This window comes from Sarcophilus harrisii, chromosome 2 (genome assembly GCF_902635505.1).
Source record: "Sarcophilus harrisii chromosome 2, mSarHar1.11, whole genome shotgun sequence".
Taxonomy (NCBI): Eukaryota; Metazoa; Chordata; class Mammalia; order Dasyuromorphia; family Dasyuridae; genus Sarcophilus; species Sarcophilus harrisii.
The window spans coordinates 215,109,234-215,122,427 of record NC_045427.1 but is presented as its reverse complement, the minus strand read 5'-3'; the positions used below and the strand labels follow the sequence as shown (position 1 = coordinate 215,122,427).

General features: G+C 37.8%; 1 protein-coding gene across 2 annotated transcripts in view; it reads left to right on the top strand.

Annotated features, from left to right (window-relative positions):
• Positions 1–660: 660 nt before the first annotated feature.
• Positions 661–13,194, top strand: part of DRC1 (dynein regulatory complex subunit 1) — a 43,336-nt gene continuing 30,802 nt past the window's right edge. The window contains exons 1-4 of one of the 2 annotated variants that reach the window (XM_003767101.4): positions 661–703; positions 1,016–1,210; positions 8,337–8,424; positions 12,893–13,005. In XM_003767101.4, coding sequence (XP_003767149.1) covers positions 1,074–1,210; positions 8,337–8,424; positions 12,893–13,005 — 338 coding nt within the window. In that variant the 5' untranslated portion in view covers positions 661–703; positions 1,016–1,073. The other variant, XM_031951413.1, reaches the window with a different exon arrangement.

Below are 13,194 nucleotides of genomic sequence, written 5' to 3'. Positions count from 1 at the left end.
TATCAGGCTTGGTAATTAAGATCCAATTAAACATTTGTTAAGTGCCTTCTCTAGCAAGAGGAAATTAAATACAATACTCCCTATTCCTTATAAGGACTCTGGATTCTAGTGATTTGCTGGGAGAGTAAGGGTCATCAGATAAGTGGGTACTGAACTTAACAGTCCTATCTTGGACACAATATCTAATTCATAGTCTAGTCACAACCTGAAACTTCACCCTGTGACTGGGCTACCTTGATTAGTGAGTGAGTGCATATTCACTCGTTTTACCTAACCCATTTTACTTAACCATCCTAGTTTATGTTTCAGATACCTACTGAGATATCTTGCTATCTATCTTATCTTGGTAGATACCTAAATTATCCTATGACACGATTCTTGATTCCTATGATTTCCCAGATCAAAACTCCTCTCTGGGAACCACTCCACTGAGAGTAGTGCCGTCCTGGCACTGTTATGAAATGTAAGCTCCTTGAGGGCAGAGATTGTCTCATTTTTGTATTTATGTCATCAGTACATAGCACAGTGTCGGCCACATAGCAAATGGTCATTCATTCCTATGACCCATTGCTTTTCAAACCTCAGAACTCTGTAGCAATATGTAGTAGACAGGAAGTGTTGCATAGTGAGAAGGGTCGGTTCTAGAATCAGGACAGATCTGCGTCTTGCCTCTGATTGTGATAAGCCACCTCCTCCGTCGCAGGTAAGTTGCTGAGTTCCATCACTGGGGGAAATTGACCTAACTCGAGTTCCACAAGGATGAAATGATAGATCTGGGATGTTAATTTTATTAATAATGATGATGATGATAACAATAATGTGACAGAGCCCTGGAGAGAATCGTACTAGAATATGGGGTGATATACATAGTGTAAGTCAAGTCAGTGAGGAAAGGCTGCCCAAACCAGGCACTCGAGTATTGAGGAAAGAGGTATAAGGAGGAGGAACGTAGCTAGGAGTTGCGCGCGCAGCCAGACCTATCGCCTTGGTTACGCGTTCCTGGTTACCTTCCTAGCAACGGGGACTGGAGAGCAGAACCGTTCTGAGGAGGCGAGAGATTCGGAGCGGTAACCATGAGCATGCTTTTGGAAGAGGAAGAAGAGATTTTAGTCCCTCCTGTTAAGGAGCCGTCCGTGAATTCGGATGACCCTCAGGAGCGGATCCAGGCTCGGCGCCTCCGCATCGCGGCTCGCGAGGAAGCACGGAGGCGGTAAGGAAGCAGAGGGAATGGGCAGGCGTAGATGGGGTATTTTGGAGCAAAAAGGGGGTCCTGGGTGAGAGCGGGTCGGAAGACAAAAGCATGGGGCTGCTTCTGTAAATTCATCGCTTTAGAGAGTTTCACAACAGTGCTGAACGTCCTCCCAATGCAGAAAAATATTTCACCTTCAGGTGTAGTCCCAGTGCAGATCAATATCTGATCTGAAGTTATAGTTTTAGGGGGTTGCTTTTGGGGAGACTGAGAGGTTAAGTGGTTTTGCCCAGATTGTGGCAGCTAAATTGTGTCAAAGGTGGGATTTGAACTGAGCCCTCCTGCTTCCCAGGACCAGTGCTGCAATACACACCTAAGAGAGGGAACGGAAAATTAACAGGGGAATTAATTAGGCAGACTTTCTAAATCCCCGGTGGTTGCTACACCTAACTTTCTAGCAGGTGCCATGGATCTGATTAAGTAAAAGGACTTGTTCTTAATTTCAATTCCAGTATATGAAAGCATCCCTGGCCATGCTTTCGCTCAGGCTGAAATGCCTGTCCCTTTCTCCCCTTACCCCATTTCAAAATGTGCCCAGAGGGTAAAATCCCTCACGTGCAAGCCTTCCTTGAGTCTCCTACCGTTTTTCAGTCTTTTTTTGGTCATCTAATCTCATGCATTTTATTATTCTGCATATATTGTAATTTTCATTATCTATCTATCTATATATATGGATTGTTTTTGTGAATTGTATTATAAAGACTTACTCATTTATTCTTATTTTCCCTTCAAAGCACATTCCAGTCCATTGCACACATTTGACACTTAATGATTAACGAACAGATTCAAAGGCTTTATACTAACTAGTTTAACCAGTCAATAAGAAAGTTGAAAAAACCCTACAGTTTTCTTCCAAATTTGAAGAAAATTAAAAATCAAATCCTCAGAAATTGAGTCAGCAAAGATACAATAGGACTCTGGCGATTTTTTTGTTTGTTTGTTTTGTTTTTGTTTTTAATAAAGCTGGCAGGTTTATGCTTCTCTTGTTTCTGCTTGGAGCAATACTGAGAAAATATAATCTATTTAAGATAGAACTTTACCTCATAATAGAACTTTCTCTCAGGAGTGTTGCAGTATCAGGGTGATGGTCTTAAATTGTGCCTAAAATTTGCACCTTTGCCTAGAATGCCTATTATGTCTAGAATAGATATATTGCTGACAGTGGATTTGCTGCCCTGGTTATGATCTCATTGCTTCATTTGTCAATGTGTTAGAGAATTCAAGAAGGGTTTGTTATGAGATAGCTGTTTAGTATAGTCAATAGTACATTGGATTGGTGGCAGAAAAACCCAAGTTTAAATCCTATCTCATACTCTTAATTAGTTATGTGATCCTCTCAATTTCAAGTACCTCATCTGTAAAATGGAGATAATAATCAACCCCATCTCACAGTGTGACTGTGTGAATCAGATAAGGATATATTTAAGACTTTTTGGAAATCATAAAACAATCATTGCCTATTATTGTATGACTTTTTAGCTCCTATGAGATGGGTTCCGTATAGGGCAAGCTCAACATGACTTCCTATCAGAGTAGCTGGAAAAGTGAATTCCAATCTTTGGTTGCATTAGGAGAGTTATTGGTGTCCAGTCCTTAGGCTATGATAGTCCCTTTGGCACTCTGCCATGACCATTTGAGGTATGATATTTATTTTAAGGAGACAATTTAAGGAAGAAATTGATAAGCTGGAGAGAATCAACAGAAAAGCAACCTAGATAAAGGTCCTAGAGATGATGAAGCAACCAAGGAGGCTTAAGCTTAGAGGAGCAAGGCTGACTTTTGAGGAGGTGGGAAGAACTTAAAAGCTATCTTCAAATGTTTGAAGGTTTGGTCTGTCATGTGGAAGAAAGAATAGACTTCTTTCCTTCTTTTTAAGCATCGATACAAAGCAGATGTAAGAGAAATTAATGGAAGAGTCAGAGTCAGATAGTTTTCTTTACTATGAATCCAAAACTAAGAGTGAAATAGGCTCCATTAAAAAAATAAAAGATTTCAACTCCTGGTGTTCTTTCAGGGAAGACCCTGACCAAATATTTGCTTATTGTATTGAAGATTTCTGTGTTTGATTGTATGGTTGAATTAGTTGGCCCCTATATATTCCATTCCAACCTATAACTGACAAAGAATGACATCTATAAAAATATCTAATATTGCAATCTCTTCTTGAAGACCTTTAGTGAAGAAGTATCCAGTTCCTCCCAAAACACCCTGTTCCATTTTGTGATAATCCTCTGTGGTTCTTTACAGTTTCAAGAGAAAAAAGTTCTGTGACATGATCTTCTCTTTCATGATAGTTCCTTGGAAGGAAGTAAGAGTTATATTCAGTTTTAAGAAAGAAGAGGAGAAATCACTGGATTAAAGTGTTTAAGGAAGGCTTTCCTTTGGTAAATACTTATTAAGGAATTATAATGGACAAAGCATTTTTCTATATGAGAAATAAAGATAAAGGCTCTTTCCCCCCAATTGGACAGCAAATTGGAAGGAGAAGTAAGTTTGAGAGAAACAGAAGAGGCAAAGTATGTACAGAATAAGGCAATACAGATAACTATAATATAGTTATATATTATAATATAATATTATATATAATAATATTATATAATATAGCCAATAAGGACATCAGATAGTTGCAAAACAAAATGTTATGCCCAAAGGAGAAGATACATTATTTACTGGGAGCTCAGAGAAGAATTCATAGAAAAAGTGACTTTTGAATTGGGTTTTAAGGTCTATGAAGGTCAAAGATCTAAATTAGCTCCTTCATCTTCTCAAGATGAAGAGCAACTGAAAGGGTTTTATGACCAATCTTTATTTAGTAAAGTCAGCACAACAGAGTGGATAGAGAGCCAACCTTGAAATCCAGAATGATGTTGTTCAGTTGTAACTCCATTTGGAATTTTTTTTGCCAAAGATATTGGAATAGTTTGCTGTTTCCTTTATCAGTTCATTTTTGTGGGGTCCAAAATTGTCCAATCTATAAGAAAAACCACTGAGGTAGCACTCTGTGCCATTATCCATTTATTAAAGGAACTTGATCCCTTCAATGAATGGAACCTCAGATCTTGCATGTGATCTGATAGTGCTCGAGAGCATTTATAAGTGGTCTAATAATAAATAAATACAGGAGAAGCAAACTAAAAACACAGAATTTCACTGGTTGATAGATCGCAACCATAATCCTCAGGAGAGTCTACACAAAATACAGAATTCCATTGGTTGACAAACAAGTTAGTAAATAGATCTTTTTAGACCTATTTCAGGAGGTGCTATCGAGCTGATAAACAAAAAACCTACATGGGCTGATGGACTGGTACAGAGGCGATAAGCCAGCAAACAACCTTTTGTTGGTCAATTGCACATGATCATCTCCCCATGTTGGGTAATAGAGGGATGACAAAAATAGAGGGATTTGAGAGGCAACAAAAATAGTTGGGGGACTTTCTATATGGTCATCATTACAAGATGAATACAAGGATGGAGTTCCTCTGGTTAGCTTCCTATGATTAAGCAAATGAATTTACTGTAGTTTTAATATCAAAACTTAAAATCACTACTTTTGTGGAATCATATCAAACTGATTAATTTTTCCAATTAATCTGTCACATTTACAGATAAGGAAACTAAGGCAAACAGGATTAAATAATTTGCCCAGCATTACACAACTATTAAATACTTGAGACCAGATTTGAATTTAAGAAGATGAATCTTCTTAAATCCAGGATAATCACCCTATCCATTGTGTTACCTAACTACAAAAGGATATATTTCATTCTCTAGGACGTTCATTGATTTTTCTACTCAGATTTCAGCTGTCTTTTATAGATTTTTCATTTATATCATTTATATTGTTATAGTCACTGTATAGACTGTTTTTTAATAATTATTTGTATTTATTTTGTTAAATATCAATTACATATAAAATTTAAAAAATTGTTTTTTTTAATTTTGAGTTCCAAATTCTTTCCCTTCCTTCCACCGTTCCCTCTTCCTTTAGAAGGCAAGCAATTTGATTTTTATTTTTATACTTTTCTAATTTGGCTTTCCCAACAATCCTGGAAGGTGGCTAATTCATTTTGATTGTGAGGAAAAGAGCCCATTTACTCCTGAGTATTCTGTTGTTTATACTACTAATAAGTGTAACAATGGATTCCCATTGAGGAAATTAAGAGATTTACCTCACTTGTTCCAAGCCACATTGCCTATCAGTAGTACAGCTAGCCTTCAAACCCAGTTTTTGGATTCCAAGTCCAGACCTATTTTCACTATGTCATGATGAATATCCAAGGACATTGTAATTTCCTTTTTGAGTTGAGTAGGAGAAGATGCTCACTGGATTAAATCTATATCTACCAACCACCAGATAGTTAATTGCAGGCTAGGATTGTGATGATGCTTTAGAGAGATTCAGGATAAAAAGAGACAGCTTATTCTTGGCCAGCTGAGCTCTCTTTCTCCAAACATTTGTTATACAAAAGACAATCATGAACAGTGAATAGATTTTTACTCAAGCAATAAAACAAATTGGGGAAAATTATACAGATTAGACAATAGAATATATAAGAATAAATAGACTTTTCAACTCAGGAGCAAAATGAAATCTCAGTTCATCGAAAGAGAGAATTTTACCAAAGAAATCCTTCCTTAGCAATCTTTGGCATTGTAGGCTAGGAATTAAGGCACATGTTCAGGGTGGGATTGCTTTCTTTTCTCCCTTGGGCTTCAGGGAATTTCCTGTCCATCATTTACAATTCATACTTTGCCTTTTCTGTTTCTCTCAAACTCATTTCTTCCAATTTGCTGTCCAATGGGGAATCAAAGGTTTCTTAGCCAATCAGGAATTACATTTCCTTCATGAAAACTGATTGTCCTGTAAACATACTCCATAAGTTCTTTATCTAGAGGTGAATAGCATTTTTCATCATAAATCCTTCAGAACTGTCTTAGATCATTATATTACTAAGAATAGCTAAGTCATTTACAATTGATCATTGTACAATAATGTTGTACACTATTCTAGTTCTGCTTACTTCACTTTGCATCAGTTCATATTCTTTCTAGGTTTTTCTGAAACCTTCCTACTTGTCATTTCTTATAGCACAATATAGCAATATGACACAATCCTATGCCACAGTTTGTTCATCCATTCTCCAACTGATGGGCATCCCTTTGGATGGGATTTGGAAGGAGTTCATTCCAGGCATAAATACAGCAAATGCAAAGATCTGAAGTTGGGAAATATGGTGTTGATTTATGTGTGAAGAACAATAAGAAGACCTGATTGATGGGACCATAAGAGTTCATGAAAGGGAAATAGTAGATAGGAAGGCTGGAAAGGTAATTGGAACCATGCTGCAAAGGGCTTAAAATGACAGAGTAGTTTATTTTTTGGATAATTGGTATAATGGATAGTCACTGGAGTTTAATGAGTAGGGTAGTAACATTGGCAGACCTGTGCTAAGGAAATTCACTCTGACAGACATCTGGAAAATATATTGGAGTAAGGAAAAACCTGGGGCAGGGAGACCAATTAGGAGAATGTTATCTTAATTCAGGTGAGAAGTGAAGAGGTCCAGAACAAGGATGGTGGCTATGTACTCTCATAGAGGATGTATGTATGTATGTATGTACTCACAAAGAGGATGGGGTGAATATGAAATTTGTGGTAGAGGTAGCTTTGGCAAGATTTGGCAATAATAGTTTGGGTATGTGGGATGTGGGAGAGTAAAAAGTTGAGGAGAACACTATGGTTGTTAACCAGTGACCGAGGGGATGGTGGTGCCTTTGACAGTAATAAGAAAATTTGGAAAAGAGATGGGTTTGGGGAGAAGAACGAATTCCATTCTGGACATGTTGAGTTTAGATGCTTTTGGGACATCCAGTTTGAAATGTTCAAATATCCAACAATGCTATCTATCCTCTCTGTCTCTCTCTCTCTGTCTCTTACCTATCTATCTGTCCTGTCCTATCTATCTATCTATCTATTTATAAGGGACAGTCAATGCAAAGGAAGAGAATTGGAAAATAGAGGGTCAAAATGGAGGAATAGCAGGTAGGCCAGTGTAGCCATGCTTAAGGGAATAAGTATTAAAAAAATTATAAAGATAAGAAAATTCCATGAAAGTAAAGTGGAATGAGCCACCTCCAGAGGTTCTTCCCCTATCCCACTTTCCCCATCAGAGATCCTCAACAAAACGTTTAGTGCTACTTGTCAGTGATCATGTAGGGGATTTATTAATAGGGTATAGGTTGAACCAGAAGACCTCTGAGGTTCCTTCCCCCATCCCCAATTCTAAGATTCAACAATACTTTGCACTTAAAGAATTTAAATCTGTGTGTGTGCAGTGAGAACATGGAGTCAGGAAGGCTTGAATTGCTGCTTGTTTACCCCTGGACAAATCACTTAATTTCTCTGAGCCTTAGTTTGCCTTAATGTAAAATGGGGATAATGAGAGTGCTTACTTCAAGGATCAAATGAGAACATATATAAAATGCTTTATCATAAAGCACTTTATAACTTCTATCATCATCATCATCATCATCATCAATGCAGTAGACTGACTAAAGATTATCTTTTTACCATATTATTTCCTTTATTATTCACTTTTTTGTGATTTTTTTGGGGGGGTGTGTTCTGGAATTTCATTGCCAGAATTAGCATCCCTGGGATACTTTTTTGTTTGTTTGCTTTAATGCTATATAATGACAGTAGTGGCTAATGTTTACGTATTACTTTAAAGTTTAGCAAATGCTTTTCATACTTTATACTCCAGGGCCACAACATCCCTGTAAAGTTGATACTAAATGTATTATTGTCACCATTTTACAGTTGAAGAAATGGAGAGTCTTGATGACTTGGTCACTAGCCACACAGTAAGTGTCAGGGCAGGGGGTGGGATTTGAACCTGGTTCTTTTTCAATGCAAGTGGAAGAGACCAGCATGTGAGATGATTCCAATTTATCCTAAATTTAGAAGGCAAGTACATCTCCTTGCATCTGTCAGAGGTCATAGAATTTTGTTTCTCTTTTGAAATAGTTCCTCATTATTGAAGAACGATGCTGATTTTATTTCTCTTATTTTTTTCCATTCTAGGGAAGCACTTGGAGAGTCTTTAGATCGAAAGAAGGAGAGAGAGGAAGATCAGTCCAAGAGTTTCAAACAGAAAGAAGACAGTAGACAGGTGTGGACTGGGTAGCAAAGGATACAATTTAGGAAGCCTAACCTCTTGGATACTTAATTACTCCTTTTTTTTTCTCCCATAAATCTATAAGAGTGAAAATGATCTCTATAGACAAATTAGTCCACTTCTCTAACTTCAAACAGAACACTTAGAACAAGACTAGAGCTTTCCTAGTCTGAGAGCTCATAAGTCAAAGAACTTCTGCATTCAAGATTTTTTTTTTTCAAAAGCTTCTTTCTGGCCCTCAAATAAACACCAAAATGTCTAATCTGATATTCAAGGTTCTTCATGATACTGCTTTCAGACTTCTGTCTGTCTTTATTTTCCATCAATTCCCCAAATTTGGCCAGTTTATATCCATTTCTAAATCTTTGGTCATGCTAAGTACCTTGTTGGGAATGTTCTTTCCTCTCTTCTTTGTCCTTCCACATCCTATCCATTGCATTAGATCCTGTTTCATGTCTCAGCTCCTTATCCTTTCTTCCTCCTCTGAACTCCTTTGTCAGTACCACTGATTTGGGATTACACACTCCTTATCATTGTACTTTTTATGAGATATAAGTGTGTCTTATCTCTCAATAATATTGTCAGTTCTCTGGGAAAAGATACTCTGTTTTAGGTTTCTTTTGATCCTCAGTAATACTTAACATATTGTCAGGCATTCAGTCATTTTTTGCTGTTGATTAATTGATTTTGCCTGGCAATCAAACAGGAAACATTTATTAAGCCTGGCACTGGACAGAGTCTAGAGACACAGACAAAAATTAAATAGTCCCTGTCCTCAAAAAGCTTACATTCTATCAGGGAGGCACACATGTAGGCATATACAATCGCCCACACATAATCACATGATATGAGGGGTTTTGGTGGGAAAGTTACCCACTTGGTGGATAGAATAAGGATGAAGAATCTTTTTTCTGCCAAGGCCATTTGGATATTTATCACATCATCCATAGGCTATGCAAAATAATCAGTTTATAAAACTCTAGCAATGGGAGGTTGTGTGTGGCTTTCAGTTCATCATTGCTTGAGGCTGATTATGCAAATGGTTTTGCTAATTTAGAGGTTCCCCATCCTAACTGAGAAGGTGAAATTTGAACAAAATCTCAAAGGAAGCTCGGAATCCTAAGTGGAGGTGAGAAGGGAGTATATTTCCCAGAAACAGGGATATGGAGTGTCCTGCATAAGGAACAGACTAAGTTGTTCTCTGTCCTTTCTCAGAGATATCCAGGACTCAAATAGGACTCAGAATAATTTCTCAAATGACATCAGGGAGGGAACGACCTGACATGCAAGTGAATTGGATTTAAGTGAGGGAGGGTTGGGTAAGGTCACCTTCGTCTCTTTCCTTTCCAGAGTCATCTGGGTCCAGTGGCCAGAAATACTTCAGCATGACTGGAGGTTCAGGATTGAATGCAGTGAGAGACCTTGACCTTTTTAAGCTAAGGTCTTTAACAGGTCTCAGTTTGACTGAGGCACCTATTCAGTGACTAAGGCTAGAGAGCAAAAGGAAATAATGTTCAATCATAGATCAATCAATCATAGGGCCAGATTGTGAAGGGATTTAAAAGCCATACAGAAGAGGAGTTTTAATTTAGATCTTAGAATTAGTAAAGAACCATTGGAGTTTATCTACTAAGAGGATGACATGGTCAAATATATACTTTAGGAAAATCACTTTGACAACTGTGTGAAGAACAGATTGGAGTGATACTTGAGAAAGGGAGACCAATTAGGAGGCTATGGTGATTGTCCAGGTGAGAGATAATGAGGGTCTGAAATAGGATGTATGACTAGAAGGAAATGAAAGAGAAAGAGGTTGTAAAAATAGAAATGATAAAGTCTGGTAGTGGTGAGTGAGAAATAGGGGTCTGATACTAAGGTTTGAACCTGAGTAGTGCCCTTGATAGTACATAGGAAAGTTCAGAAGAGGAGCAGGTTTTATTTTATTTTTTTCAGGAGAGGAGGAGGTTGAGTTCTATTTTGGTTATGTTGAGTATACATTATATACATATAGAATGTCTAATTTAGAATATCTAGTAGGCAGCTGGTGATATAGGATTGGAGCTCAGACTGGAGCTGGATATATAGATCTGGGAGTCATTCATGTAGAAATGATAATTAAATCCAGAGGAGCTGATGAGAGCACTAAAAGAGAGATTTTAGGGAAAAAAAAAGAGAAGACCTAAAAAGAGGATGAGAGGATAAGAGAAGACCTAAAAAGAGGATGAGAGGATACCTAGATTTAGTGGGGGTGGGATACTGATAAAAATGCAGCAGAGCAAATTGAAGAAGTCAAAAAAGATGAAGACTGCGAAAGGCCATAGATTTGTCAATTAAGAGATCACTAGTAACTTTGACTTGGGCATTTTCTGTTGAATGATGAGTGAGTTTGGAAGGTAGATTACAGAGAGTTTAAAGTGAGAGGAGAGAAAGTAAAAGCACCAAATGAGGATAACATTCTCAAGGAATTTAATCACAAAAGGGAAGAGAGATAAAAGAGGATTGATAGCAAGGATAGATGGAGTAAGTGTGGGAGTATTTGTAGGGAACAGAAAACAGCCACTAGATAAGGAGAGATTGAATCAAATTAGAAGTGGGAATGACAATGGTCCAAGGGTCCTCAAACTTTTTAAATAGGGGGCCAGTTCACTGTCCCTCAGACTGTTGGAGGGCCTGACTATCGTAAAAACAAAAACTTTGTTTTGTGGGCCTTTAAATAAAGAAATTGGGTGAGGGGGATAAATGTCCTCAGCTGCCGCATCTGGCCCGGTGCCGTAGTTTGAGGACTTCTGGGACTTCTGGAAGAACCTGGAGAGGATGAGATCAACTGGAGGGATAGCTTGCCCTTGACCAAAAAAAACAAAAACAAAAAAAGGGTCATATCTTTGTCAGACAAAGGAAGAGGGAGTGGTGGATGATATCATGTTCCATGGACAGCGTTTTTAGATGGACAGTCAAGGGTGAAATTCCAGGTGTAGTTTGGAATAAAAAAGGTTGTCAGAGAGATGGAAATAGGACTCAAAATAAATGCTGATAATACTAATATAGATTGCTAATTGCCCCTTAATTGAATTTGGGGCCCATAGAATTGGGTGTTCTTCACTGATATCATTTAGTTCACAATTCTAATTATATAAGACTTTGGGCAGTGTTTGTTTGTTTTGGCAATTGTTTTTGATCTGTGCTGTTGTTTTAGGAGCTATGGGACTGAAATCATTTAAATAGAACATTGACCAAAAAAAAAAAAAAAAAATGGAACTTAATAAAAACTTAATAACTACGATGTCCATAAAGATTAGGCTACTTCTTTTCCGCTTCTGTGAAACTATTTTGTTCTGTACTACTGTTGCTCTTTTTTTTTCCTACAGTGAAGAGTACTGAATTTGGAGTCAAGAGACCTGAGTTCAAGTCCTTCCTCTAATACCTACTGATTCTGTGACCCTGGAAAGTTCATTTAATATGTATGATCTTTACATTTTCATCTGTAAAATAAGAGATTGATCTCAGTGGTGTATATGGCCCCATTCAATTCTAAATTTGTGATCCTTTGATCTCTTTCTGCTAGATTGGAGAGATTTATTGAAGTTGATACTAAATAGAAAGGTGATATGGATTAGACTGCTGATTTCTTTAGCACAAGGGACTGCTGGTTAAGGAAATGTCCCCTGCCCTGGCAGATCAAGTTACCTAGAGCCCTCTTGTCTAGGGTTACCCGGCCAGTATGTATCAGATACCTCTAAAGCCTTAGACACTAAATAGGCATTGCCTTAGACAGACTTGAGACCTGAGAAAGACTTTAGCTTAAAAAGTCCAAGTTCTCCCACTGCATCCTGAGCCATCTTCAATTGCCCTGATTTGTATCTGGCCATTGGACATGAGATGGCTTTGGAGGGGAAAGTGAGCCAGGTGGCCTTGCACAGCCCTTTTTCACTTAAATCCAATTCACTTGTAAATATGGCATCACCTCCCTGATGTCATGGTTCTCTGAGAATGAAGGGCAAACAACAACTATTTGAATCTAGGTTTTCTTTGCTTCAGTGCTGATATTCTATCCACTATGTCCTGCTGCCTCTACAAAATAAAGGTTATCAAAGTTTCACAGTTGTTCTTCATCTCTTGAGGAAATGAAGAAGGAGCTTTTCCTATTTTCTACTGAAACTAGAACCACAAAATTTCAGAGCTGAGAAACTCCTCCAGAGGTTGTCTAGGCCATCTCCTACCAGAAGCATCCAGCCCTTCTCAGACAGCCCTGACAGATATTGATTCTGACTCTGCTTGAGCATTCTTTTTTAGGGAGAGGGAGAAAGGGTCTTCATTATTTTTTAGGAGGACTCATTCTATTTTTGGACAAGCATTTTTCTTTATTAATTCAAGCTGAAATATACCCTCTTTAGGGTATAAACATTTGTAGCTTGTTTGTGAATTGCCCAGAAGTCTGGTTGTATATTCTATTTTCTGTTTGTAGAGGTTAGCTAAGCTGCTGCTCTCTGGCACAGAGCTGGTGACAAACGTCCAAGTTGCTGCTGATACCAGAGAGATTCACAGGAGGGTAGATGAAGATGAAGCAAAACGTCAGAGGTAAGGTGTCTTGTGGGCACAAATGTATTTTCTCTCAAAGTCAATGAATTCTATAAAATTGTTATTGTCAGGACTTAACCCAATATGTTAATCTCTCAACTCCTTCCTGATATGTTTGTTAGGAATTACTAGCAGGCCTGGAAGTAACTTCATATTTTTAGAAGAGTACATTTTATTTTTTATTTATTA